Source organism: Fibroporia radiculosa (genome assembly GCF_000313525.1).
Source record: "Fibroporia radiculosa TFFH 294 genomic supercontigs, scaffold860, whole genome shotgun sequence".
In the NCBI taxonomy this organism is placed as follows: Eukaryota; Fungi; Basidiomycota; class Agaricomycetes; order Polyporales; family Fibroporiaceae; genus Fibroporia; species Fibroporia radiculosa.
Genome location: NW_012133245.1, coordinates 35,597 through 61,558, shown reverse-complemented (window position 1 = coordinate 61,558; position 25,962 = coordinate 35,597). Strand labels below are relative to the sequence as shown.

Below are 25,962 nucleotides of genomic sequence, written 5' to 3'. Positions count from 1 at the left end.
CCATTTGAGTCTGCAGAGCAATGAGGCGATAAAATTATTGATGCGACGGTCCTACAATTCCCTGAGCACATATCATTGAGTGAGAACCCCTTCCTACACAGATGCGAGTAAATTTCGATTTTGCTGCTAAATTACAATGAGCTGAAGTAAGTATGTCCGGCAAACAAGTCTGAGAAAGCAATCCTGATCGAAACACTTAACGGTTATCAATCTAAATCAGCCTGCGCGCCTGCACTGGCGGGCCCGGACCCGGGGTGCTCTCGAGGCATAAACGAGGGCGGGGTCTGCACACCGAAGCTCACGCGCACCCTGCGTGAAGCACGCGTGAACACATCCTCTAACCCAGCCTCGCGCAGGTCCCTGGTCAGCATGGCGGCATAATGGCGGGGGTATTGTCCAAGGTTATGAGGCAAAGGTGGAGGCAGAGGCGGAATTTGGGAAAACGACGGCGTGTGACGGTCACTGAATGCATCTGGTGGCGGCGAAGTTTGTCCAGAATTCAACGCTTGTCTTTCAACATCAGCCCAAACCTCTTCTCGTTCGTCTAGTTCATCGTCGGCGTCAGCTCCATCATCTATAGGATGATCCTACTGTCAGAATGCCGTAACAAGTAGGTAGGCTTCACGATTAAATACCTTGATCGACTGGCACGGGCTTCGAGCAATTCGCTCCATTTCGACGCGCAAGCTCTTCCTGCTCCAACCATTCTTTCAGTCTACTCACTCGTGGAGGTTCCCACCTCTTCGGAAATGGTGCCCTTGGCCTTCCATCAAAATCAAGCATGGATGACCCAGGTATACGCAGTGTCAGCGACTCGGGATCGATATCGAAACGGCAAGATGGGCATGTCGTCTTGCGCGCAAGCCAAGGGGAAAGGCAATCACTGTGGAACAAATGTCTCCCTGGGCACGGAAATGCGAGGATCTGGCACGGAGGCATATGGAAGGGAAGCGCTTCAAAAAAAGCACAATCACTCGCCGACGATTTCTGTTCTATTGGCTCCATGACATAATCGAGGAAGAACTCGTCACGACAGATGGCACACCCGTCGTTGTCTTCGCCATGACCACATCGCAGCTTCTCGTATCGGCGGACAAGTTCCTCGGGTATCACTTCTAGTCCTTCCAATAGGGTTTCCGCGCGTACGGGGTCGTTGTCCACAGCATTGCGGCGCGGAGAGAGAAGCAAGTCAAGGAGATCTCGAGATCTGAGATGTCGGTTAAAGGGGATCTGGACCAGCACTGAGCATAAGATGGTGAGAGGCGAGGATTGCTACCTACGTCTAGAGGCGGAGGATTATTCAAGAAACCACCATGGGCCAGGTAATCCTCCAGATCGAAGATGTCTTCATCTTCAACGTCAGGTTCGTCTTCATCTTCGTCCTCGTCCTCGTCGTCATCATCATCATCATCTTCCGACTCGAAAATATCTCTAGTTGTATATGATGGAAGGCCAGCCTGTCGTTGTGGACTGATTATGTATGAAGGGCCAGCCCGTACTGCACCGGCAGCTGTAACTGGAGTGATCAGAGGCTGACGTTGAGAAGCTGGTTCGTCCCATGCCGAGTCATCAGAGTCGGAGGCGTCAAGCTCAGATTCTGAAGAGTCGGACACGGACTGCAAGACAGGCATGCTGCTACTGCTGTCGTAATCTTCGTCATCTGAGTCGCCAGTATCTGACTGAGTGTCGGAGTCGGATGCGAGAGGGGGGGTATCATCTTGACTATTGCTGTTCTGTATGTCGACAACATGAGGGGAGCTGGGAGACACCGGGACCTGAGCGCTCGAATGTAAGGATCTGTCTCGGAGAGGCAATGCAGAGCTATCGACATGACGGTCGCCATTCCCGGATGGGGCAGTCATTGCGTCTTGACGGAGAGTAACGTTCGGCAGTGGTTGGTGACTATTCTCGCCAATGGGCTGGCTATGACGGATGAAGCCACTGACTTGGTGAGGCATTTGTGATGAAATCTGAATCTCGCGCGGTGCATCAACAAATCCCTGGACATTGAGAAATGCCGCTCCAGCAGTGATAACTTGACCAGTGTCATGAGTCGAGGTGATCGCGCCACTCCTGGCATCGAGAGGGAAGTCCATGCCTCAGAATGTACAGTGCCGTATCATGGAATAGCTTCACAGGGCTGTATAAGAGATATGCAACTAGCACAACTTGAAAGAGGAAGCCCTCCACGAGGCAGGGAGGAAGCGAACGGCGATGATAGTGCGGGCACTGGAGAATGTGCGAGTCGCGCGCTGGGGAAGAGTGTGCTCGACTCCGAGCTCATAGGACTTATCCGGGCACTTGGGCCAAGAAAGGCTAAGTAATAGCCATATGGAGTAAGCATTGCGTAGTATGTTATAAACTAACTCTCGTCACATGATTGTGACGCCAAACGCGACTGTTACTATTAGGGCGCGTTCCGAACTTGAACTTTGAAGCTTGAAGCTCGACCCCCACCTCCTGATACAACTGCTCTAGGCTTGTCTTGTGTGGAGGTATGGTGCCGAACAGTGGTGATAAAACGGCTGTGTTCCTGCAAAAGGCATGTTTACAGCATCGCTTTATACGCTCTAAGGATACATCCTCCATTGTGGAACGTCCGGAGCGCCTGCGCGCGGTCAATCTTGGCCTAGCTGCGGCGTTCGCTCGTTTAAACAATTCCAATTCTACATCGGCTCAAACTGCAGTGAAGTCCGAAGGCCTCAGTGGAAGTTCAAGTGTGCAAAATCCTACCGAGGGTACGGACGAACTTACGGCAGCTTTGGAGCATCTAAACATCACCTCTTCCTCGATTTCGCCCCAGCTGTCGCAAGGACGCGTTGAATTCGTGCACAGTGATGCCACTCTCGACCTTTTGAACCATCCTGCCGTCAAATTCGTTCACGGTGATATAACCGAGGACATGTATTTGGGGAGCCTAAAGCGTTGGGCAAGGTATAGCAAGGACGCAATAAGTCGCGGAGACAGCGAAATCCCCTCGCATTTATCACAAGGGGACCTATACTGTATGTTCAGTCACTGTTGATATTTTGCACTTGTGAGATAGCCGACACTGTCCATACGGCAGTATGTCCTGAGTCCATAGATGCTATTCAAGGTGCTTTGGGCACAGTTTGTGAGGCTGTAGACACGGTTCTGAAGTCAACAAGCCGCGGCGTATCGGAGGCAGGTACGAAAGCCTCTCGCGCCTTCGTTGGGATTCGACCTCCTGGACATCACTGTGGAGAGGTACAGTGATTTATTCTGATAATGGAATTTACTTCATTGTGCCATAGGACAGCCCTGCTGGGTTCTGCTTTGTGAACAATGTCGGCGTCGCAGCAGCACATGGTCAGACAATTCAATCTCTTTAACGGCTTGATTGTGACGCTTTTGGATGTTATCAGCGCATTTACAACATGGTATCAATCGAGTGGTGATTTTGGACATTGACTTGCACCACGGTATGCAATACCCACGTAAACTCGCCTTGATCTGCGAACTGGGCTTTCAGGGAACGGTACACAGTCCATAGCCTGGCAAATCAACGAAGAGACATACAGGCAGCATCTCGAGGAGGAAGCAGATGCACCTGTCGGAAAGCCTGGCTTACAAGTTTACTATGGTAGTATACACGACGTGCTATCCTATCCATGTGAGGTATGTGTTTACCATCCTGGCGGTCATCCAATACTGGTCTCACTCCTTGGCGAAGGACGGGAAACCAGAGCTCGTTCAAGCAGCCTCGGTCTCCATTCATGGGCCGCACGGACAATATATCGAGAACGTACACCTAACTCCGTACAACTCGGAGAACCAGTTCTGGACCGAGCTGTATGCAGGCCCCTACTCAAGTTTACTGGGTAAAGCCGGTGAATTTCTCGAGACGACAGGGGGACCTGGTGACGATGTCCTGGTATTCATCAGGTAGGCCTCGTTAGCTCGATCCTAACTCGTGCATTAATTATGCAATTCACAGCTGTGGCTTCGATGCGAATGAACACGAATACCCATCAATGTCACGACATCATCGACATGTGCCTACTACTTTCTATTATCGGTTCGCGCAAGACACACGCAAATTTGCAGATAGTTTCGCCCATGGACGAGTGATTAGCGTTCTGGAAGGTGGATATAGCGATCGAGCTTTGACGAGTGGAGCTATGGCACACCTTACCGGATTGGCTTGCTCCAATGATGCGGTCGTGGACGAATCATGGTGGAATTTGAATAACCTGGTCGAAGTGCGCAGTCTCATTCTGTCGCCTTTTATGCTCTTGGCTGATATTACTTGATCAAGTTGGAGAAGGCTGCGAAAAAGCGCCGTGGCGGTAGGACTTCGCAGCCTACTGCACCTGCACTGTGGATAGAACAGACCCTCACCGCTTTTGCCTCCATCGACTCATCGTACCTTATACCTTCCACATCTTCCCGATCGTTTGTTCCCCCATCATCGAGGGTTTTGCGCGGGCGAAAGAGTCCTCCGGTCGGGAGTAACGATGAAACTGAATCACCAGTCCAAGCAACAGACAACAAGTCCATAAAGGAACCACAGGCAGTGTCCGATCAATTGAGGCAGAAACGGTCCGGGCTGGAGTCTCCCCCAAGCGACTCTAACCCCGTCACACCTTGTCTACCATTGTCCGACATCCCAGAGGAAGGCACGGAGCCAAAAAAACTTCCTCGCGTGATATTGCGTCTAGGGCCGCGTCCTGCTAATCAGTCTGGAGACTAACCGAGATCTTATATCCTTAATCCCTGCTCCATAGTTTGAAATGCCTCACATTGAGAAGTCAGTAGTATAGGTACTCATATATGTAGTTGAAACACCGAAATGCTCTATATACTCGCGACGCTGCTGACAGCCCATTCGTACACACCTAGAAATACGGCCCCTCCCGCGGATATCCAGAGTGTCCGTGGCACGACACCGGCAAATAGGGCGTGAATTCCTTCCGATACGTATATTTGTTTGAATCGGGCAGACAAAGAGGGCATAGCATGTTTTGACGTATCCTGAGGCGGAGTATCAATTAGCATATCGAACTACGAGGGACGAGGGAAGCAACGCACTCTCATGTCGAGCATAACTCGCGTTTTAAGCACATCCAATGGCGTAGTAAGAGCCGCTGCGACTCCGCCAGAGAAGCTGCCGCATAGTGCGGCTTCATACGCATGTAGTGGTCTTCCACCTAGAGCCTGAGACAGTTTTTTCTTCAGAAATTCATAAAGGGGGAATTGGAGGGAGGTAAATGGAATCTAAGCGCAAGCATGTCAGACGCGCCGCGTCGGTATACGATAGTATATGTAAGCACACCTCTCGCATCACGGTAGTCCCAAAACCTCTATAAAACCCACGGATGCCTTCATCCTTGAGCAATCGCTTAGCACCGGCAAATGACGAGCTGGCCATGTTGCCGTACGTCGAGGTCTGCATACGCGTCTTGATCACCTCAGTCGGTACGCGTATGAGGCAGGCAGCCTAGCATCATCCTGGACTAATAAGATGATGACACGCCAATGGAAATGACTCTCATACAACTTCGCCAACGGATGCTGACACCATATGAGTGACGGGCGCGAGGTCCGGCGAGAAGGGAAGCGTCCGCTTCAACGAGTCGTACGTGCAGAAAAAGACGGCCGCTGCGACGTGATACGGGCATTAGCAGGATGATTCAACGTGTTATATAGTGCTTAAGACACACCTCCGGGCGCACTGCCGACAACCACACTCCCTATGCCCTTGTATATGCCATTGAACCCGCCTGCATGGATAAAGCCTTGCGACGCCTGCAGGCGCGTCTTGATCGTGTCAATTGGGAAGAAGAGCAGGTCGACGGACGTTCCTGCAAGACCACCCGCCTGAAATTGTTGGCATTTTGGCCACGCAGAGCTCAATGGTACTAAAACGTACCGCAAGCGATTGGTAGAACGTCGGACTTGATTGAGACGCCATTGGGCTATCAACAGCGCACTCACGGTAACACTATAGATATCTAGAGTAGTTTATATAGGAAGCAGCAATGGGTAAATGGAAGTCGACTACCGCAGCCGCTCGCGGACTTGTCGTCCGATGAGTTGTCTGCTCGTCCGAGTTTCTCGGCTGGTTCAGGTCTGAGCGTCGCCGTGTGAAGGCCGTTCAAGACGATTGTCTTAGTATGGTAACGCCGAATGACTCGCAAACAAAAGGCGCTCATGTAGATTTCTTTCCGCACAACTTGCACATTAACCAGACATGGACGACAACCTCGAGAAGCCAACCGCAGCCCCGCTGCCATCAAAGCCAGAAGATCGGGAAGAGGACGAGCAGTCGTCTGGCGAGGAAGAGGACCAGGGCCCGGATTGGACCAAACTGCCGTGCGCATCCCTCCTGCAATCTCTCACTCGCGCTGACCTCGTCCATCAGGTCGAGCTCCGCTGCGCGACCTGTTATTCCGAAGAGAGGAGAGAAGGATTTTGAGCCCAACGCGACTGGGGGGTCCGGCCTGCAACGACATGTCTTGGATCGCGCGCGCAACGCGATGCTGGACGCGCTTTCTGCGCCGCGGACGATCTCGAGGTATGTTTTTTTGACAATGTTGACTCTTGAAATGCTCATTGCGCATGGTTCTATGCTAGCAAGTCCATCAGCTATGCCATATGGCACCCGGACATTGCACGGGCGCATGTAACCGTAGCGCGAGGCGTCCACTTCGGCACTATGGGCCATTCTGTTGCTAGGGCATCCTCCACACAAAATGACACCAAAAAGCTACAGAAAAGGCTTGAGTTGCTCCCTGAAGAAGCTATCTATCTCGTCGAGCGGGGCGCTATGCTCTGTTGGAAGGCGTCCAATTTGCCTCTTTCAGAGACTCCAGGCCTGGAAGAGATCGATGGCGTTCCCATGTCTGTGCAGCAAGCGTTTTCTGAGATGATAGGCAGAGACAATCTTACGCTCGAAAAATACCAGGTCGGCCAAATTTATTTCGACTTTTCCTTTACTCATAGCGGACTTAGGTTTTTTCCTACCTGAGACGGCTGGGTTACGCTGTGACGCGTGCTAGGCCACCAACTCCAGATTATCCGACTCCACTCCCCTCTTCTACACAATTCTCACCATCTCGTTCTTTCTTCGCGCGACTATGGTCAACGGTACAATCTGCGTTTCGCAGAGTCGCGCGAATATTCACGCGGGCTTTTGACTGGTGGAGACCACTGCGGTTGGGCAATTGGGTGCACCATGGTTTCAACAACAGTATGTTGTTATCTTCGGATCGCCTTGAATGATATAGACGGACCTTTCTAGGCTCGCTTTTTAAGTCTCTCCGCTTCTTACCTGCAGGACACCATGTACCTCTCCACATTAAGCAGAAGCCAAATGCAGGGCCTTCGCCTTACGAAATCTTCTACAATGTCTATAAGCCGTCGACGCCGTTTAAGAAGACAGCACCTCCACCACCAGACTACTCGGTAGTAGTCGTTGAGTACGTTCTGATTCATTACACATATACCCCGAGTTGTACTGAACTGTGAACTGTAGTGCACGCACCACATCCGTACCCTCACTCGTGGAGCTTACCGCTTTGTTTGGCATCCTCCCGGAACTTCCTCCCCCTATTCCTCGTAAACGTCTATCGTACGCGCAGCAGAAATCGGCTGCTACAACAATGCCCCCTCAGGCCCCTCTTCCCGTTTCTAATTTGACTCTTGCACAAAAACTATTTCAGTGGGCATTTACACCACCGTCGCCACAAAATCCTCAGCCGCCGAGAGGTACGAATCCCTTCATTGCCTTGAAGACCGGCAAGAAGATGGTTGTCATAGCTGCCGTAGACGCTGGCATGATTAGCTTTTTCAGGTTTGGCGAAGGGGTCTTTACAGAATGGCCAATGGTATAGTCTAGTGGTTTCTGCTCCCACCTGTCGCGTGGTCGCGGAGGGGGAGGCCACGAAATCGAATACAGAGTATGTATCTCCGTCCCGGAGCTCTGATTTGACGACGCATTTTCAGTCTCAACGAGTGATCCCGGTTATTCATACTCCCCATGTCTCCGCAACACGCTGCTTGCCGCTTCTGGGAGACGAAAGTTCTTCCGAGATTGCTCAGAGTATCAGAGAATCGATACACTCACGAGGGCTGACATGTATGCATGAATGGAACACAGCTGCATGCTGAGCGTGGTGCGACCGACAGACATACTCAAGAATATCATTTGAATCATCCAGTACGTCAATCCATGTACAACTATCAACATGTAATGATCCATGGCGGGATGGTCGCCCACCAATGTCGATATTTTTATTTTGGTCAAGGAGCCAAAACGCTTCAGTGGTATTTCATCTACTCGGCAATCCCTGTAAATGGCAAGCGAATATCAGCCATCTCGACCGTTCTGTGGAACTGAGGGAACGCACCGATGACACCGCATGCTGCGCGCGCGCCAGCATTTCCCGTCTTGAGAGACTCCTCATTGCCGCCTTTGCCCAGATCATCTTGGCCCTAATAAGGATTGTATGTTCAGCTTGACCACGACAGGTATGTGTACTAACGGAAACTCACGGCATGAAGTACGATGGCCCGTCTGCAGAGCGTTTGCTGCACTCAGCGTTCCGTAGCAAATTCGATATGCGTTTATGAACTCACCCAATGACGCTCATCGGGCCGTTCAACGAGATGATGCTGTCTTCGAGGGATACATGTGCAACACCTTCGGAGTCGGTGTCGATGTTTCCCAAATCGCCCGCATGCCGGACTGCGTCAGTCTGTGCTCCATGAGTCTGTCCCAGTGGGTTGAAGTGGGGGCCAGCGGATAAGCATCCGGCAGACAAGTCGCCCGCCGTGCTGGATAGATATTAGTAAGAATGACCGGGACTCTGAGACATATCGCACACGTACTGGATGTGGAATCCACGAAGAGCGCGTGGGTCTAAGCCGTATAGCTCACCGCTCACGTTCACGGGTGCGCCGGGGTATGCCTGGGTGAGCGTGATGGTGCCACTCGCACCAGACTCCCCTTTCAAAACGGCGATAGCCTTCAAAAGTGGACAAATTTTGTATCAATTTTGAGCTGATATACGTCCGACTTACCTTGGCGACGACAGGGACCGCAGGGACGGGAGTGGGCCGAAGGAAGGCAGCCCAGAAGAGAAATGCGGCGGCGAGAGTGCCGAGGGCGGTGAGCACGATGGGCTGCCTGCTCTGGCGGGGACGTTGAAATGCGCTGTCCATCGTCGCAGGTTGGTGGCGAGAGGAAAGGTGTTGACCTTGCGGTCGTCGGTGCGCCGTTTCACTCATATGGTCAGTAATCAGCCCCGGCAGAAATGCCTCGGCACTGGCTTTGTGGCGGCACGGTCCGCGCTCCGCCATGGCGTAGCCAGGACCCTAACCCTAGCTCGATCGCACTTGGCACTTCCCAACAACTTCCCAATGCCATGTCCTCCCCACTCCTCGCCGATTTCCCAGAGCTAGCGCATCTATCGTAGGCAGATTTTGATGTCGTACCTTTGGCAACTGAAACGCAGATATTCTATTTAGACGCGACGACCTCCAAGAACTCCTTTACGACCCGGTATATTTCCAGGCCGTATTCCACACATTAAACCACGTCAAGTCCCTGTACCAGGCTCAGGCCGAATTGGGTTCCGCAAACGAGACTATCGCTAGTGCGTCAAACGCTTTGGCTTTCTGGAGCTGATCTCGAAGCTAGTAGAGAACAACCTTGCTCTGGAGGAATCTCTGTACCATCTCAGAAGCGAGACCCAAGACGCGTTTAACGAGGCACGCGACCTCGAAGCGCGGTGGAAGGAAATAGAGAAGGAGCAGAAGGAAGTATACCAGGTGCGCGTGGATATCTCATACCCACGTTGACGTGGTACCCATAGCTGCCAATAGCGGTTTACGCCCCAATTCCTTCTCATGCGTTTAAGACATGCGACCACCGCCCAAGACGATATTTCAGAGGCTCGTGCAGCGGATTTCGTGCAGGCTTCATCTGCAGAGCCTGTGCCCATCAGCACCAATGGCAGGGACATTGACGATTTTGTTCGAGAGTTCAAAGAGCTGAGAAAGGTATACCACAAGCGAGTGATGTGGGGCGAACGATGGGCAGCTGGGCAGGTCGCCTGGAGAGATGATTGAGGGGCGGTACGTTTCATGGCTTGTTTCCCACTATTGTCGCGACACTTCGATTGCAGCGTGTATTTTGCTCATGTATGCGATAGATATTGTGCAATGCGGAGCGGTAACAAAGTGCCCTTGTGTCCAGTCGTGCACATGTACCGCAGCGACTTGGCAGCGATGGGTACGCAGCCCCCGGGCCATTGATCGTTAACCATCTGCCCAGTCATATCCGCAGCAGGTAGTTCACAATTATGGACCCGTCTCGATTAGATATACATGATGTTGGCTGCAGAATGTTTTTCCGGCGGAAGTATCAAACCCTATAGTCCTTGCCAAAATGTGCAAAAAGACCGTCACTTCCATCCTTTCGTGTAGTGTATTCGGGCGCTCGGTGCCCGACTCGTTTACCAATCAACTCATCCTGGAACCTCCCGGCGACTCGGGCTCTACTACTTAGTACTCGCATGAGTCATATTTTCTGCCGAAGGGATTCGATAGATCTATACTTTGGAAGCTCTGGATAGTAGCTTCAGTATCTGCTGACCGAAGCAGGGCTCTTTGTCATCGACTTGGTTTGGGCCACTTATCAGTCTTCCCAAGTGTGGATACGATAAGCAGTGCGGCCACACTGGAGTCCCGTTACTTATCGGAAACTTACCTGAAGACATCATACAGGGCCAGGCTCGGCGTTGAAATGCAGTGTGGTCCTGATTCGAAGCCGCGGCGGCTCGGTATATAGGTCTTTTGGCTCGGATGCTGCGAGATTGCTACAACGCTTGACTCTGGCAGAGCTCGACCAGACGCCAAACACCGTTTCCTCCTACCAGTGATATCCTCGTGACCAACATAATCACCCCCATGGGAAATGCTCAGCTGCCCATCAGTCGAGTCGACGTGAAGGGCCGCGCCCTTCATACAAAGGCTGCTAACACTTCGAAGTCGACCTTCGCTTCGGTTTTACGTGCCGCACTCCTCGTTTTCTGCATCTTTGCTCTCGGAGCAAGAGTCTTCTCTAATGTCATCGGCATCAACATTCGCGAAGCAAGCGAATCTTGGCTCGCCTTCAATGACGATTTCATGGCGGAGACTTGTCCCCAGTCCTCTCCCATCTCTCCCTCCTCGGAGTTGATGGCAGAGCTCGACGCCGAATATGCTACCGAGGAGTTTAAGATGTATGCCGTTGGGAGCCTTAGTGGAGCTGTCCAGATACCGTACGTCTGTTCTCGACTGAAACGGCCCCAATCTCATGGCTCCGCGCTCAGCACGCAGATGTATGATGACCTGAAACCACCCGGTCAGGACCCTCGATGGGAGATTTTCGGCGAGATGCACGCATATCTTGAGAAGAGATTCCCCTTGGTGTGCGTTTGGATATTTTGTGATCGCCGTCGCATACTGACCCCAGTGGATCGGCAGCCATTCGAAGTTGCAGAAAACAACGGTCAATCTTTACGCGCTCGTTTACCATTGGCAGGGAACCGACGACACTCTCAAACCCATGCTCTTGACAGCACATCAAGGTACGGACTGATGGTGCCAGGTGTGGCCAAAGCGCCGACTGAGTGATTTGGCCAGACGTGGTTCCTGTTGAGCCGCTCACTTGGGACGAATGGGTTCATCCTCCATTCTCAGGGTACTACGATGGTGCGGTAATTTTGTGTGCATTGTCGATCGCTATCGCTTACGAACTGAAAGGGGAGTGGATTTGGGGAAGAGGCAGCTGTGACGACAAGCCCGGTCTCATTAGTACATTGTGAGCCCAGCTGATTCTTCAAACCTGTTAAACGTAACTGAATTGTAATTGTGTATCATCGCCTCATAGGACTTCCGTTGAGAAGCTCCTCGAGAAAGGCTTCCAACCCAAGAGATCTATTGTGCTCGCGTACGGCATGGATGAGGAACGTAGTGGTGTCGCAGTAGGCCTCGCGCAATTTCAATTCCTGGCACTCAGCTTAATTACTCCTAGGGTGCGACTGCCATCAGAGACTACCTCTTGCCCACGTATGGCGAAGACGCGTTCTCTATCATTGTTGACGAAGGCGGTGCGTGCTTCTGCTCATACGTACGCCCTACTATCCCCATAACGTATACTGTATGAAGGAGGATACTCTTCCCGCGGCGATGCCCTCATGTCAAGCCCTGCCGTTGCGGAGAAAGGCAAGCTGGATGCGCGGGTGGAGCTCTCTGGTCCTGGCGGACATTCCAGCGTCCCTCCCCTTCACACTGTGCGACTCTTACGTCTACATTAAACAGGATGCTGATAACAATCGCAGACCATTGGTATGCTCGCCAAGCTGATCACGCATATCGAAGCGAACCCCCACACGGTACACCTGAACCGAACCTCTACATATTATAAGCAGCTACAGTGTCAAGCTGAATATGATCCCATGATGTCCGGCCGCATGAAGAAGCTGATCAAGAGGTCGCTGAAGAGCAACAAAGCGTTGAAGAAGTTGGAGGAAGAGCTAGCGAGCACGGACCGAATGTACCCTCCTCTCTCTGGAACCACGCAGGCCATTGATATCATCCATGGCGGTGTCAAGTCAAATGCCCTCCCCGAGAACGCATACTTCATCATGAACCACAGAATCAATACAGTCAGGTATGCCGTTTGTCCTGTATACACATCTCGAGACATGCTCATCGCTCGAGGACGCCTGTAGCTCCGTCTCTGACGTCAAGTCTCATATTACGGAGACCATCGGACCTTTGGCGGTGGGCATGAACTTGTCTGTGGATGCCTTCGGGGTGCAGTACGGGCCTTTCTCTACAGAGGCTGCGTATGGACATATGCAGATTACGGACGCTTACGGCACACAGTTGGAGCCTGCTCCTGTTACGCCGACGTTTGGCAGCGGTCCATACGAGCTCCTCGCTGGGACGATCATTAGCTCTTTGAGTACCTCAAAGCGGTCAGACACTCCTAAAAAGGTTTTCCTTGCGCCTAGTCTTTCTACGGGTGCGCAGATCACTTTATTCATACGATAAACTTCACAGGACTGACACTATTTGCTTAGGAAACACCGGTATGTATGAAGGGTCTATGACTTCAGTGTACTCACGGAATGAATGTATAGATACTAGACACTACTGGAAGCTAACCAAGCACATTTTCCGCTACGGACACACATTCGGTGACGACAGCTACAACGGTGCACACACTGTGAACGAGGGTACGTTCTATCGGCCAAAATTTGGTGCTTCGCTCACGCTGTCATCCCTTATAGCGATGCGGGCGGACGGGTTGCTGGAGGTCATCCGATTCCACACTCGATTGATTCTGAATGGCCATGACTCGACCCTCCTCGAGTAGATTTGTTAGGATTATCTGCATTACGTGAATAACATGTCGAGTAGTTGAACTGATATATATAAAGTACGCCTTGAGTTAGATATACCCCCTGATGTAGGCGTCTATTTAGAATTGAAGTGGTCGCTGATCGTGAACGTTGGAACGCCGGCTGCTGACTCGGACTTGCAGTACCCGACAGCGACACTGTACGAGTCGGTCATTTCTAGCTATTGACACTCTGTTTCGTTGCATGGCGTGTTGCACTCTTGCTTGATATCCTGCATAACACCTCCGCATTTTGAGTAGATGCCGGCTCTTTCTGTCGACAGTCAATCGTCAACAAATGCGTTCACACCGCTGCGCCCTGGCCAGAGCGAGGCACAGGCTTTGAGTCCCAATGTCTCGCTCAGTGGAACTACTCTCAACTCCGGCAACTTAAGTCTTGGCTTGAATGGAAGTAATAATATGGATGGGTCCAGTGTGCCCATCCAGCCGGAAAGGGAGAGAGAGGATCCTGTGAGCTGTTCTCAACATGCATCCCTAGATACTTTAGTCATGACCTTCATTCTGCACAGTTCAAAATCTTGAACGATGAGCTCAATCTCGCAAATCGTATAAAGGAGGGTGCAGAGAATATGCTACAGATCGAGGACCTCTCCGTGGGTTCACTTCATGTATCACTCATGTCTGAATGTTGAATAGCCTCCGCAGGAGACCCTCCGTATGCAGGTTGAATCCGAACTCGAGATTGCTAATAATAAGATCAATGCGCTGACACGAACGATCGAGACTCGTGAGCTGCGATGGTCGTCTGGTCGTCTTGACGTTCTTATGGTCCACTAGATTCGTCAAGGACTCGCAAGCAGAGCGCTGAGTCCAACAACAAGCCTAAATCTGTCAAGCCCATCATCACTCATGGTTCTAGGCGTAATACGGATGCATCTGAGCGAGGTTGGAAGGATAAATTCATTTGAAAGCGTGTTCTAACGATCCTCACTAGACGACTTCCGCTCTGCTATGCAGCAGGCCAGCTCGTGTCTCAGGAAGCTAGTGTCCCTTTCTCGATCCCCTCATTCTGGAATATCTACATCGCCCTCTACATCACCTTCAAGTTCTACGTCTGCTCCGGAAAATGCGACAGATGCAGACTTGAGCCGTGCTAGGATCGACACAATGTCGCAGCTGATCGATATACTTCAGCGCAATATGCGCGTCCGCTATGAATTGGATGTTGGTGAGGTGGTGCAAGCGTGAGAAGCTCCGTCGCCATTTGTTGTAGGTGATTCATTTGGTTTTTTTTTTGTAGAGTACTACCTTCGCTTTCGGATCGGGCGTCGAAACGCTGCCGCGCTGTTGCCTACCGACTCATCCGACATACTTTAGTTGACTCCCAGTCCGTGAAGCGTCTACGAAGAGAGAAACTTGATTGGTTCATCGTGAAGTAGGTGGTGCCATTGGCACTTATTGTCGCCAACTGAAAGCCCGACTATAGATCGTTATCTCGAGACAATAAGCATGCCATCGAAAAGGAGCAGGTCATCAAGCTCATTCGGGCTATCGTCGAAATTGGCTCTGAACGACGTGCTCCAGGCGGCGGGGCGGGTTGCGGAGCAGTCCCTCTCTCCAATGCAGTCATGCGTGCGCTGATCGCCGTCGCAGAGTCCATCGAGGATCCGTTCAGATTAATATCTGTCCAAACTCTGACCGAAATTTGTCAGTATATACTTGAAGGGGAAAAATGCATTGAAAACTCTCACACTAACGTTCTTCCAACAGTGGTGATTGACATTGAGTTAATGGCGGATACTGGTGGCATCAGGACACTTCTTCATGCGTTAGCTGACGGTCCCCCCGAGATGTCATCACTTCTGGCATCAGCGTTCCTTTATATCGTGGATTCGCCTCGGACGCGGGTTTACCTATGTCCAGGCGTAGATCTGGAGGTGAGCAGGATCGCTAAACATTCTGTCTATATGCTGAGCCAGGATCAGATCGCTCTTTCTGGTGTCACTGATGCGTACGGGAAAGGGCAAGAGCACGCAGAACGAATGAAAGAATGCACAGTCCTGATCTCATCAATGCTACGGACTTGGAGTGGTTTGTACCTGACTTTCCTCTAAGCTGCAACGTAGCTCAGGTCATTCGCATTTTTCAGGTTTGATGTATTTCTGCTTGCAGGACAAACTGGCAATCCGCACGTTGATAGATGCGCTGCGTATACCGTCCCTTGAAACTCGCGTACGTGCGCTACTCGAAGGCAAATTGAATGATGCCTGACAGTCCGCCTCATAGGAAATCATTCTTGACATGTTTTTTGACCTCCTTAATATCAGAGCGCCAGAATGGCATCAGGCCTTCATTAACGGCAAGCGCCTCACAAGTCCGTCTTTTCCAAAGTAATTTTCAAGATTTGATTAATGTATGCTACTCAGTCTATCGTAAAACAAAACAAACTTCGGACCCTCTTAAGTCCGAAAAGCCGTTCGAGACTCAGAAGCCGGTAGAGGCTTCTCAGCGACCGTCATTGAAGCTTACTAACCAATATATTGCACTCTTGGTCCAAGTTTTCTGTGGAGCTGGGCTTCTGGATGTATGTGGCGATTTTGCCCTGATCTTAACAGTGTTTATGTTGTTTTACAGGCACTGACGTGTATGCTGGAAGAGAATCCTGTCGGATCCAATTTATCACGGAAAGCCACACTGCTAATGGCAGAGGTCCTACAGACTGCTAACAGGGTTTTGCCTTTGTCTATCGCGGCCCACGTACAGGTGCGTAGCATGTGAATCGGTCATCTTGTAATTTTCACCTTTTGCGTGTAATGCCAGTCTCTTTGTCGGGTATTCAGTCTTGCTTCCAATTATCACTCTGGAGAGCACCGTATCGTTGGTACTTCGGCTTTGCTGTCTATTGACAGTTTCAACCGGCATCAGGCGCGGATCCAACCTACCAACAGCACGGAGAAGGGGGACACTCGACCGAGGTTTGACCACTGGGTTCGCTCTGCTGGCTCTATTCATTTTTTTTTTTCATTCCTAGATCAAATTCTATCGAAGATGCTGTTCGACGTGGTCAGAGGCAGGTTGAGCAGGCCAAGATGAAGCTTGCAATGCAGATGGACGACAAAACGTTCCAGGCAAATCTTTTGGACAGCCAGGTACTCAAATTATCATACAGTGCCGCCATATTACCCATCTTCCCGCTCTTAGGTGATGCTACACAAAGATCAGACAAAGTGGAATTTCGATGTCTTACAAGATTTGATTGAGGGTCCCCTTTTGAATCCAAAAAGACTGGAGGAAGCCATTCGGGTAACACGCTATATGCGAAAACTGATGTCGTTTTTCCACCCGTTCAGTCATCGTTTCTCAGACCTCCCCAATACTCCGGTATGGAATGCGAATTATCATGTGACTGTTGTGTGCTTATGAGTCCTTGAGTCCAGTCAAACAAACGCTGGGTGAAGCTAGGATGCATCCTCCTAAATGCTCTCATGACGTGTACAGAGGGTGTCCGGTTTTTGTCTGAGGATGACTTATTGAATCAAATTGTAAAGAGCTTCGCTCAACTTGATCCGGTCGGTACCTTAATCATAGCACATTTAATGGTATCATCTTACAACGTCAAGCAGTTCAATAGCAATCCCATATCGGACCCAATATTCTCGAAGCATCGCGTTAAAAATACCTTGACATACGGCTACTTCGAGATGCTAGGCACAATGAGCAAGCGGAAGGAAGGATTGGAGTAAGTAATCATGCACTCTTATGACCATGGCTCTAAACACTTTCCAGACTGATGGAAAAGTTCAAACTCTTCACCGCATTCTACCACCTCAGCGAGCTGCGGAGTCGAGAGGACTTGACGACGCAAATCATTGAGCATCTGGACTACGGCATGTTCGTTGGTTTGTCTTCTCGTGTATGTTGTATGAGTCTGATGAAGATACGCGTCGCAGAGATGGTCATTCACGGATCGTGCTGTCGAAAGCGCTCACGTCTAGTTATAAGGTATACATCTCGACCCAAGCTCCTTAGATTGTACTGACCCCTCAATTGATAGCACATTCGGTTATTCGCCACGAATCGATTGGGTGCTCTTATACGTGCTAGTCCAATGGCCAACGCGTGGACCTTACGCCTACTATTAACTCAACTTTATGATCCTGCAGTCGATGTCCAAGAGCTTGCCGTTCATTTTCTAGAGGAAGCTTGTGAAGCTCCCGATGTTCTCCAGACAGTAGTCGAGATGCAACCAACGCTTGACCATCTGGGTCAGGTCGGACATGGGCTCATGCTCAAGTGAAAAAAACCATCTATATACTGAGAATTTGACTTACGCCTCACCAGGTTCATGTCCACACCAATGGGCTTCCGGTTCTTGTACGCAGCTGACTACATTGATCGTGAAATGGACCTATGGTTTCATGTAAGTTACTTTGATGTTGCCCTTTGGGTTGGCTTCACTCATAGCGGAATCCAGGAACGAAATTTGCAATATGTAGTCCATGTTGAGGTATATCTCACAAAGGCATTGAGCTCTGTCTCTGCGGAGGACGATGAAGAGCCACAGTTAGTAGATTTTGCGAGATATCAGTGGACCTCAACTCAACTACATTCACCAGGAATCTCGAGTCGATCGTTCCTCCTCACTTCTATGGCGTTATGGCCAAAACGGAACTTGGATACCAAGTCCTCCAGGAGAAGGGACATTTTGTTGAATTTGCTCAATTTATTAGACAGCACGGTTTGGAGAGCGACGATCACGATCTCATCGTGAAACTGAAGAGCATTTTATGGGCTGTCGTGCGTTTAAATTTGTGTTTGCAGCGTATTGAGATGTAACTATCTCTATGTAGGGGAATATTGGGGCCACTGAGGGCGGTCTACATTTACTTGAGGATGAAGAGATTATTCCGTCAATTATGGAGATAGCCGAACAATCATTAGTTCTTTCGGTCCGAGGGTGCGTGGATCGCTTTCCGTGTGTCAAATCGAATCTTCTGAACGCAACGTATCCTCTAGGACATGCTTCTTTGTGCTCGGCTTGATTTCCTCTACTCCTCAAGGTGCCGAAATTCTGGACGACTATCGGTGGGAAGCGACCTTGTCACCTTTAGGGATGCCAACAGGCTTGTGTGTTCCTGTCGATGTGGACAAGTTTACCTATGTACGTTCTATTTTGGATACATTACACACAGGAATAAACTCTGCTTTAGATACCTCCTTGGGAGTGTGTATCTCACGAGGGAGCAAATGAAGTCCAGTTGGAGCCCCCGAAATCTGAGGAGGAGATAGAAGTAATAACTGCGATTTATAATCTTGCGAATACCGTCATCGCAAATAATGCGTCTAGATCGTTAGCAAAGTAAGTCCCATGATTCTAAGGGCTGACTTTCAGTCTCATACGTTTTACCCCTCTTCTGTACAGAATGAAATCTCGTCCAGAGTTCCGAGACATTTTCAGCTCTCCTGTCATGTTTTGTCGCGCTCTCCATACCATCTCATCGCAAAAATATCGACTGCCTGTGCGGCGATACATTTTCGACCTCTTCAATCTCGAGCTCGACTGTGACTTGGTCGACACGCTTTCGACATGTGCTCAGACGCTCCTATTGAAACCAACTACTAAACCAGCCAAGCCCGCAAGGAACAGGATCATGAGTGTCATTGGTCGGCCAAACCCCCAAGAGGGAGGATCTGACAGCGACGAGGAGTCTATTTCTGATCACGGAGAACGCACGGCCGTGGTGGATAAAGCTCCTGCGATGAGCTTACGGCCTGTGAGCCGAATCGTCGGGTTCCAGGACAACAGCTATTTTGACTAACTGCTATCATGTATATATTCGGATTTTGCTTTCATGACGTTAGCTTTCGTGTAGTACTACTGTCACCATACTAATATACCCACAACTACTGCATTGCAAGTCTACTAGATCGAACAAACCGGTGACTAAACAGGAAGAGTTACACTGCATCGACAAGGAGTGGGGAAGAATAGAGCCAGTAACGCGTGCTATCGGCTTCGGGTATTGCCAAGCGGAAGGAGCACGAATTGATGCTTTACGTTGGAGGAGGGTGAGCAAACCCTTCAATCACACCGTTATAAGATCGCGAGTCCGGACAAGGCAAATCAGTAGAATACGCGCGACAGACCGCATATATTCTGCGATAAAGATACATGCGAAACTACTTCGTGCGCACAATACGCAATTTATTCGGTTTGTATAGGAAGTTCTCGGAGTAGTTCTTGGGAGGAATTCTCTTAATCTCCGGCTGTTGCCTGTAAAAAGACATCAGCTCTTACGTTTATTCATTCTCATCCCAGACTACCTACACATAATAATCCCAGCCTGATAATCATGTTATCATTGAGCACATACATGAAGTCCAACTGTATCTCACCTTGCTTCTCAGCAAAATGGACAGCGTCTTCCTTGGATCGGAACGACAAGCGTGTCCCCTGCATGTAGTCCGCTCTACGCAGAGTCAGAACATGACACTCAGATTCTTCGGGAAGATTTACGAGCTGGCCCATCCCATAAGAGGATTCTCCCATCGCCCACCTCCTGGCAAAATATCCCAGTCTATCCTCCAGCGATGCGACTTGCCCGAACCACTCTGTGTAGTACTTCGCGTCGGCTGGAATATTCTAACGGCGCGGTGACGCAATTGAGCTTCGAATGATCCCCTTGAGCTTTCATGTAGACTTTGGACAACCTATGTGACCCACCGGGCGCGCCGCTAATCACGTCGGCAGTGAGGACCTCTCTCTCTGGCGTAGAGGCAATTTCGGACTTGGGCTCTTCAGCAGCCTTGGTCGGGATCGAGGAGTCGGTGGCGAGGCCACGGAGGGAGACGACAGATCTCCCAAGCACACGCCTGGGGAGGGCCTGCTGGCAGGCGCGAAGGGCGGACATAGCGAATGACGGTACGGACTCGGAGGATGCAGCTCGGTTTCAACAGGCTGGAGTGCAGGAGGAAATCGGACTCGAATCGGACTTCAAAGAACCAAACTACCGGTTCGGTTCGACTTCCGCGGCCGATTTTGATCGCTACCTTTGCAGACATTTGTTGCTTCGGCAGGTCACTCTTCGAAGTTCGAACTCACATGGACGAAGAACCACTTCCCAGCCGGCGCACCTCTGGTCGGGTGGACGCGCCCCTTTCACGATGGCCACCATCCAGTCACGACCGTTCTCCAGAGACTACAGGTCCGTACTTTGCCTTTCTATTGTTACCATAATGAATGCGGCGTACACAGCGGTCTCATAAACCAATCGGTCATCGGCGGATGTATCATAATTGTTTGTATTGTATCTCATGAACTCATGAAAAGGCAACGTCGCAAGGCACGTTGCAACCAGGGTCTAGGCAGCGTCGAGTCTTGGGAGTTTGGATAGTAAGTTGTTCATTCCGGCCTACATCCTTATGCTGAGAGCTCTGCAAGCCTGTATCAAGGAAGGTCTTGGGCCAGGTATGTACTTTTGTCGCTATGTGTTACTTTCCTTCCTAAGTATTTCATGGTCATAAAGGAGACCGTCTCCACCGACGCCACTTGGTGCTCCTCTTGGTTGGGTAACACAGGTGTTAAAGCTGCCTGAGGAACGTCTGAACGAGCTCCGTGGAATTGATGCCACGCTATATGCACGGTTTCTGCGTGGTTGTATCTGGCTAACGTTGATTCACACCTTCACCACCCTTCCGATCCTACTGCCCATCCATGTGATCTTCTCTGGCGATTCTGTCTCGCCAAAATCAATGACTCGCGCCTCAATCTCTTCCCTGGTTCTTACGGAGAAAGGACTGTCATTGCTTTGGATCCACCTGCTCCTCCTGATATGGCTTACTGTCAGCTGGATGTGTCTTCTGCTGTGGTTATGCCGCGGTGCTTTCCATCTTCGCGCAACGAATATTGTCGCCAACATGGACCGAGCCGGATGTCGCACGGAGCAGCTTCCAAACGATACTCATTTCGGTGATAGTTTCGAGAAGGATCGCTTAAGCTGTGGCGTTAGAATGCGGACTGTCATGGTTACAAACGTACCACCTTCATTGCGGTCCGAGAGGGAACTCAAGGAATACTTTGAATACTATCTATCACGCCATGTAGCTCAGCCGGCATTGGGCATTACTAGCACCATTCAGCCCGGCTTTCTCAATAAATCATTCACATTTCTGCTCAACAGACTCACGGACATCCCTGCACACCTGAACCACCCGCGGTTTCATTTTGCCCCGTCGGAATTGACTACCCAAGATAACACGCACCTTGAAGTGGATCAGGGCAAGCCCGACACGCCTGTTATCGACCGAGTAATTCTCGTGCGTAAAATGTCTGAGCTGGCATCTTTGCTCGAGAGACGGGAAGAGGTTCTGTCGCTGCTGGAGACTGCTCACATCAAATTGGCTAAGAGGGCCTTGGCTTCTGTCAGTCAGATCATGGCGAATAATAGTCTCAGCCCAGGCCACATCCTAGCGGATGAGGAAGCCATCGGTGAAGAGCGTACAGAGTTGCTTATCCGGACACTTGGGATATATGTTTCCCCATCCTCTTCAGGTGTCCAGCCAGGGCAAAAACGTCGGATTTGGCACCGTAAGGATTGGAGGAAGGACACAAACCTTCCTTCCATTGTCCCACATTCAAGCGTTTGGGACGCACTCCTAAGTCTTCCACGTAGTGTGCTCGATGCGTATCAGCCCCTCATACACTTGTCGACTCTCTTTCGCGGCCACACAGTGCCATCCATCGACTATTATACCGCAAAGCTCGACCTGCTCACTTCGCTCATTACAGAGAAGCGCGCTCAAGCGTTCCGAGATTATGAGCCGACATCCACTGCCTTCGTTACGTTTGCCGATCCTGCTGACGCGAGGAGAGCGTGCAAGTTCCTGGCCGTGCACCCTACCAATCCTTTGCAGTGTTTTGTGACAATGGCGCCTGCCTACGAAGATCTAGATTGGCTCCGGTTGATGAAACCATCGTTCAGAGTCGAGGTATGAGTCATAACCTACGCTCCGAGATCCTCTGTTAGAATATTAAAGCGAAATTGTAGTTTGTAAAGGACTGGCTCGTTAACCTCGGTGTCTGGTGAGTCCGATGATGATTTACAGAGTATTACCGGCGATCGAACGAGCCCTCAGGGGATTCACTACGTTCTGGGTGTTCCCAGTGTCAATTCTTGTTGGCCTAGTATCAATTCAAAATATCAGTACATATTGGCCCGGCCTCGTAAGTGAACGCTCAATGTCTGATGTCGGAAGGTTGGGACGTGTAGCTCAGTATATGTGCAGGAAACATACCTCAACAACCATGAATGGGAAGAAGAATTATTACAGTCCTTTGTCCCCACTGTCCTCGTGTCGCTTTTGTCGCTCCTGATACCTCTTATTCTCCGTAAGACCATTGTGATCCAAATGTGATGCCCAACTGACGAGAATCCTTTTAGTTCTGATAGCCAAGAAGGCTCATACCATCGCTATGCTGTCTACATTGCATGACCGCATCATGACACGTTATTACAAATTTCTTGTTGTCAATGTGCTTATATTCTTCTGCGTCGGTACCGCCGCGCTGCAATCGTTTCTCGTGTCCTTCACCGCCACCTCCGGCCTGAAGGTGATTCAAATTGTCGCGGACAGCTTTCCAACAGCTGGGCCGTTTTATGTTGGATGGTGTACGTAGTGTCCGGATCCATCGCGAAATTGAACTAAGAAAATCCTAGTAATATTCACGATGGCGATGCATGGCGGTCTTGAACTGGCTTTATGTGAGGCGTATCTCGTGTTACTCGCTCGAGACTCGATTGCTAACGATCCGCCTACCTGTTGCAGTCGGGGTACGCGTCATAGTGTTGCGTATAGGCGCGTTAATCCAGAATAGGTGTGCTAGCTTCCCCTCATTCTCTATCCGCGTACCAAGCGACAAGTTACACCTCGCAAGAGGGCGGTCGGCATACGTCCGCGCACATTCAATTACTACTGTGAGAGCCTGCAGCACTATGAATCTAACATCTTGTCCGACTCATCCATGCGCTAGACTGGCTGCCAAACCACATGCTAGCAGTTCACGTTCTGCTGATGTTTGCGGTCTTGAATCCTCTTGTCATACCTTTCGCATTCATTTACTTTTGCGTCGGGGCAGGTGAGTAAGCTGTATGTAATCGTGCTTCTGAATCTGGGTGCTCATTGCTATTAGTTGTCATTAAGAATCAGGTGAGAGCGCTATCTGTATGCGCCATTTTGTGTATTTTAAATAGATACGGCCAGCTTCTTCACGTATACGCGAAAACTTACGAAGGCAATGGACAAACCATTCTGATTCGGTTGATACGCTATTCATGTGATGGTAAAATCAACATGCCTCTACCAGAAGTCTGTTGCTAACAGAGCTGGCCTGACTTTAAGGACTCATATTGTCGCAGGTTCGTTTAAATACAGATGATTGCGGTCTTATGAGTCGCTGATACATGGCTTGTAGGTTGTATTTATGGCCTACATGGTGGTGCTTAAGATAACAGCTAATGTTGTGGTCTCTGCTATCCTCATTGTATTAACGGCCAGTGCAAAACTTCTGTGAGTTTGTGTCGACAAAACGTAGCGTACGTGCCACTCACGCCACCATAGGCTGACTCGTATTTGTCGCGCCCGATTCGAACGCGATGATATAATCGAAGCAGATATTGTTTGCGGAAAGGGCAATGTGACGGAAGAACTCCTCGACGAGGTGCAGCCGATCGAGAGTTGCCCTAGAGAGCTACACAAAGGCACATACTATGACTTCCCTCGAACTTTGCCTGTTGGGGTACAGCCACGGCGATTTCCAGATAGAATTGAAGACGGATATGCTACACTCCCCAGGCGGCCTCGTCGTAGTCAACGTCGTCGATCTAATCCGTTTATGCCACCTGCTATCGCAAAGAACTCTACATCGGAGCTTGAGGACATCACTCGTACGTCGCTTGTACCTGGTAGTGCGAGAGGACAGCCTGGCAATCCCAAACCAGACGAGACGCAACCAGTGTCCTCACAGGCGCCATTGGTCGTCCCTCATCCCCCACACCCAGCTTGGGACGACGAGCCATCTCCAGATCGCACATACGACAATCCGTACTTCGCGCGGTCAATCCAAGACGAGCTCTGGCTTCCTCGTGATCCTCTCGGCATTCTCGATCTGGACGACACGGTCGTCGTGCGCCGATCTCTCACATCCCAACCTAGTTCAGGAATGCTCGGCGCTCGGCGACAAGACGAATTCCTCTCATCAAGGCTATCGTTGTTGACTGACGCTGCTAGCCCGGGTAGTCTTTATGACCATTCTACTGTTAACAGTCGACAAAGACGATTTAACGGGAACGAGCGGATTCAGCTGCCAGTAAACATTCTATCTCGAGTTGGTGCGGCTGAGAAAGAGAATGACGTGGAGACAGCTACGTACACACAACGCCCTGGCCCGTCCCGTCGAAGGCAGTATGGAAGCCACAGCATCCATCTAACTGGGGAATTAAGGTATAGTGACCGCGATGCGTCGCTCGGATTGCGCTATCTCTCGCTCGGCGCTGTGGCTCCGACTGGGATGCATCAGCGATTGTCGTCGTTTTTTGCACATGTTGGTCGACATACTTACCATCGCCACTCACCTACAACGCATCAAGTAAATGATATCTCCGCCGCGTCGCCTTACCCGCCACCCGCAGCCGCCACTCAGTTTACTGCGGACGAGACCGCGGCTACAATTCTGACCTCTGTTTCGTTACGAGAAGCAATGGTAGAAGAGGCTGTTGAAGAGGAAGAAGCCGTGCGAGAACGCTTAAGGTTAGAGGAGGCAGAAGAAAGAGACGGGGGAGTTGTGTCGCAGTTGATTTCCTGGATGTTTGCAAGATGACAGAATTCAGCTGCTTATTTGAGCAAAGTCTGCTGTTGTTTTCACGGAAGTTGGTGTGCGGTGATCGTATGGAGCTCAACCACAAGTTTGCTATAACGTGTGGAAGAGGGTAGTCCGAATTACCAGTGCCACCGCCACACGATTGCTTTGGCGTCTAGTACTTATCGATGACCACGTGACCGCGACACGACGCGCCACCCACAAGGCCGCCACTTCAGATTTGGCCATGAGGCCGCTATCACAGTCTGGCCACAAGCCACAGTCAAAGCAATGTTCGACTGTGGCTTCGCATTGTTCTTCACGTCGTACATAAGCATGCCACACATCGGTGAGTGGCGAGAAAGGTATTTAATCCTGGTCTAACGCCCTGAAATGCTCAGAATCCCTCCATAGCCAGCCATGTTCCAGCGACTCTTAGATTTGGTTGACTATGTGAGGTCCGCTTCGCCTTGTACGGTACGCATTGCTTGCTTTCAGTACCGCGTTCCTTTGTCTGACTTGGTTGGCGTGCTCAACGTGTTCAGCCACTTCTGCGCGCATTATACCCACAACTGACGCGTCAGGAACGCGCCCCCGTCACAATCGATTCGCTCCCGGACGAACTGTTGGAACACATCTTTCTGCTAGGGAAGGATCTCACGGTCTGCACACAGTGCGACTGTGAGCGTCAGCTTGTCGAGGAACGAGAATGCCAGTGCGCGAGGCCTTT

The 25,962-nt window shown here is 50.6% G+C and overlaps 10 protein-coding genes across 10 annotated transcripts; 6 read left to right on the top strand and 4 right to left on the bottom strand.

Moving 5' to 3' along the window:
- Nucleotides 1-206: 206 nt before the first annotated feature.
- FIBRA_01747 (uncharacterized protein) lies at nt 207-2,096 on the bottom strand (the record flags this gene model as incomplete). Its single annotated transcript, XM_012323618.1, has 3 exons — nt 207-574; nt 636-1,230; nt 1,281-2,096. 3 exons carry the CDS (start codon nt 2,094-2,096, stop codon nt 207-209), a joined length of 1,779 nt encoding a protein of 592 aa, XP_012179008.1.
- Nucleotides 2,097-2,497: 401 nt separating this feature from the next.
- On the top strand, nt 2,498-4,714 carry FIBRA_01746 (uncharacterized protein; the record flags this gene model as incomplete). Its single annotated transcript, XM_012323617.1, has 8 exons — nt 2,498-3,005; nt 3,047-3,228; nt 3,276-3,330; nt 3,387-3,443; nt 3,494-3,639; nt 3,695-3,906; nt 3,959-4,223; nt 4,280-4,714. 8 exons carry the CDS (start codon nt 2,498-2,500, stop codon nt 4,712-4,714), a joined length of 1,860 nt encoding a protein of 619 aa, XP_012179007.1.
- A 104-nt stretch (nt 4,715-4,818) lies between these two features.
- Nucleotides 4,819-5,935, bottom strand: FIBRA_01745 (uncharacterized protein; the record flags this gene model as incomplete). The annotated part of the gene is made up of 6 exons (XM_012323616.1): nt 4,819-4,995; nt 5,053-5,238; nt 5,297-5,461; nt 5,519-5,622; nt 5,685-5,841; nt 5,894-5,935. 6 exons carry the CDS (start codon nt 5,933-5,935, stop codon nt 4,819-4,821), a joined length of 831 nt encoding a protein of 276 aa, XP_012179006.1.
- Nucleotides 5,936-6,214: 279 nt separating this feature from the next.
- Nucleotides 6,215-7,856, top strand: FIBRA_01744 (uncharacterized protein; the record flags this gene model as incomplete). The annotated part of the gene is made up of 6 exons (XM_012323615.1): nt 6,215-6,336; nt 6,386-6,538; nt 6,598-6,928; nt 6,976-7,213; nt 7,265-7,442; nt 7,499-7,856. The coding sequence occupies 6 exons, from the start codon at nt 6,215-6,217 to the stop codon at nt 7,854-7,856; spliced, it is 1,380 nt and encodes a 459-aa protein (XP_012179005.1).
- A 442-nt stretch (nt 7,857-8,298) lies between these two features.
- FIBRA_01743 (uncharacterized protein) lies at nt 8,299-9,186 on the bottom strand (the record flags this gene model as incomplete). Its single annotated transcript, XM_012323614.1, has 6 exons — nt 8,299-8,312; nt 8,373-8,457; nt 8,518-8,539; nt 8,602-8,799; nt 8,854-8,990; nt 9,046-9,186. The coding sequence occupies 6 exons, from the start codon at nt 9,184-9,186 to the stop codon at nt 8,299-8,301; spliced, it is 597 nt and encodes a 198-aa protein (XP_012179004.1).
- A 92-nt stretch (nt 9,187-9,278) lies between these two features.
- Nucleotides 9,279-10,095, top strand: FIBRA_01742 (uncharacterized protein; the record flags this gene model as incomplete). Its single annotated transcript, XM_012323613.1, has 4 exons — nt 9,279-9,436; nt 9,493-9,620; nt 9,665-9,795; nt 9,850-10,095. The coding sequence occupies 4 exons, from the start codon at nt 9,279-9,281 to the stop codon at nt 10,093-10,095; spliced, it is 663 nt and encodes a 220-aa protein (XP_012179003.1).
- An 840-nt stretch (nt 10,096-10,935) lies between these two features.
- On the top strand, nt 10,936-13,393 carry FIBRA_01741 (uncharacterized protein; the record flags this gene model as incomplete). The annotated part of the gene is made up of 13 exons (XM_012323612.1): nt 10,936-11,288; nt 11,340-11,438; nt 11,494-11,597; nt 11,653-11,721; nt 11,773-11,830; nt 11,900-11,993; nt 12,044-12,119; nt 12,178-12,302; nt 12,351-12,682; nt 12,744-13,039; nt 13,098-13,106; nt 13,158-13,253; nt 13,308-13,393. 13 exons carry the CDS (start codon nt 10,936-10,938, stop codon nt 13,391-13,393), a joined length of 1,797 nt encoding a protein of 598 aa, XP_012179002.1.
- A 285-nt stretch (nt 13,394-13,678) lies between these two features.
- FIBRA_01740 (uncharacterized protein) lies at nt 13,679-19,197 on the top strand (the record flags this gene model as incomplete). The annotated part of the gene is made up of 28 exons (XM_012323611.1): nt 13,679-13,888; nt 13,948-14,031; nt 14,084-14,165; nt 14,216-14,323; nt 14,373-14,622; nt 14,679-14,813; nt 14,865-15,085; nt 15,149-15,315; nt 15,364-15,469; nt 15,528-15,610; nt 15,665-15,752; nt 15,805-15,962; nt 16,013-16,141; nt 16,199-16,353; nt 16,410-16,527; nt 16,580-16,759; nt 16,816-16,947; nt 17,002-17,117; nt 17,165-17,269; nt 17,329-17,380; nt 17,433-17,671; nt 17,720-17,798; nt 17,853-17,941; nt 17,995-18,175; nt 18,229-18,335; nt 18,395-18,539; nt 18,589-18,737; nt 18,801-19,197. 28 exons carry the CDS (start codon nt 13,679-13,681, stop codon nt 19,195-19,197), a joined length of 4,065 nt encoding a protein of 1,354 aa, XP_012179001.1.
- Nucleotides 19,198-19,558: 361 nt separating this feature from the next.
- Nucleotides 19,559-20,289, bottom strand: FIBRA_01739 (uncharacterized protein; the record flags this gene model as incomplete). Its single annotated transcript, XM_012323610.1, has 5 exons — nt 19,559-19,652; nt 19,707-19,722; nt 19,775-19,848; nt 19,896-20,046; nt 20,103-20,289. 5 exons carry the CDS (start codon nt 20,287-20,289, stop codon nt 19,559-19,561), a joined length of 522 nt encoding a protein of 173 aa, XP_012179000.1.
- A 1,006-nt stretch (nt 20,290-21,295) lies between these two features.
- FIBRA_01738 (uncharacterized protein) lies at nt 21,296-25,253 on the top strand (the record flags this gene model as incomplete). The annotated part of the gene is made up of 11 exons (XM_012323609.1): nt 21,296-22,366; nt 22,426-22,460; nt 22,514-22,601; nt 22,664-22,766; nt 22,819-23,046; nt 23,409-23,513; nt 23,568-23,584; nt 23,639-23,717; nt 23,777-23,793; nt 23,850-23,944; nt 23,996-25,253. The coding sequence occupies 11 exons, from the start codon at nt 21,296-21,298 to the stop codon at nt 25,251-25,253; spliced, it is 3,096 nt and encodes a 1,031-aa protein (XP_012178999.1).
- Nucleotides 25,254-25,962: the final 709 nt, after the last annotated feature.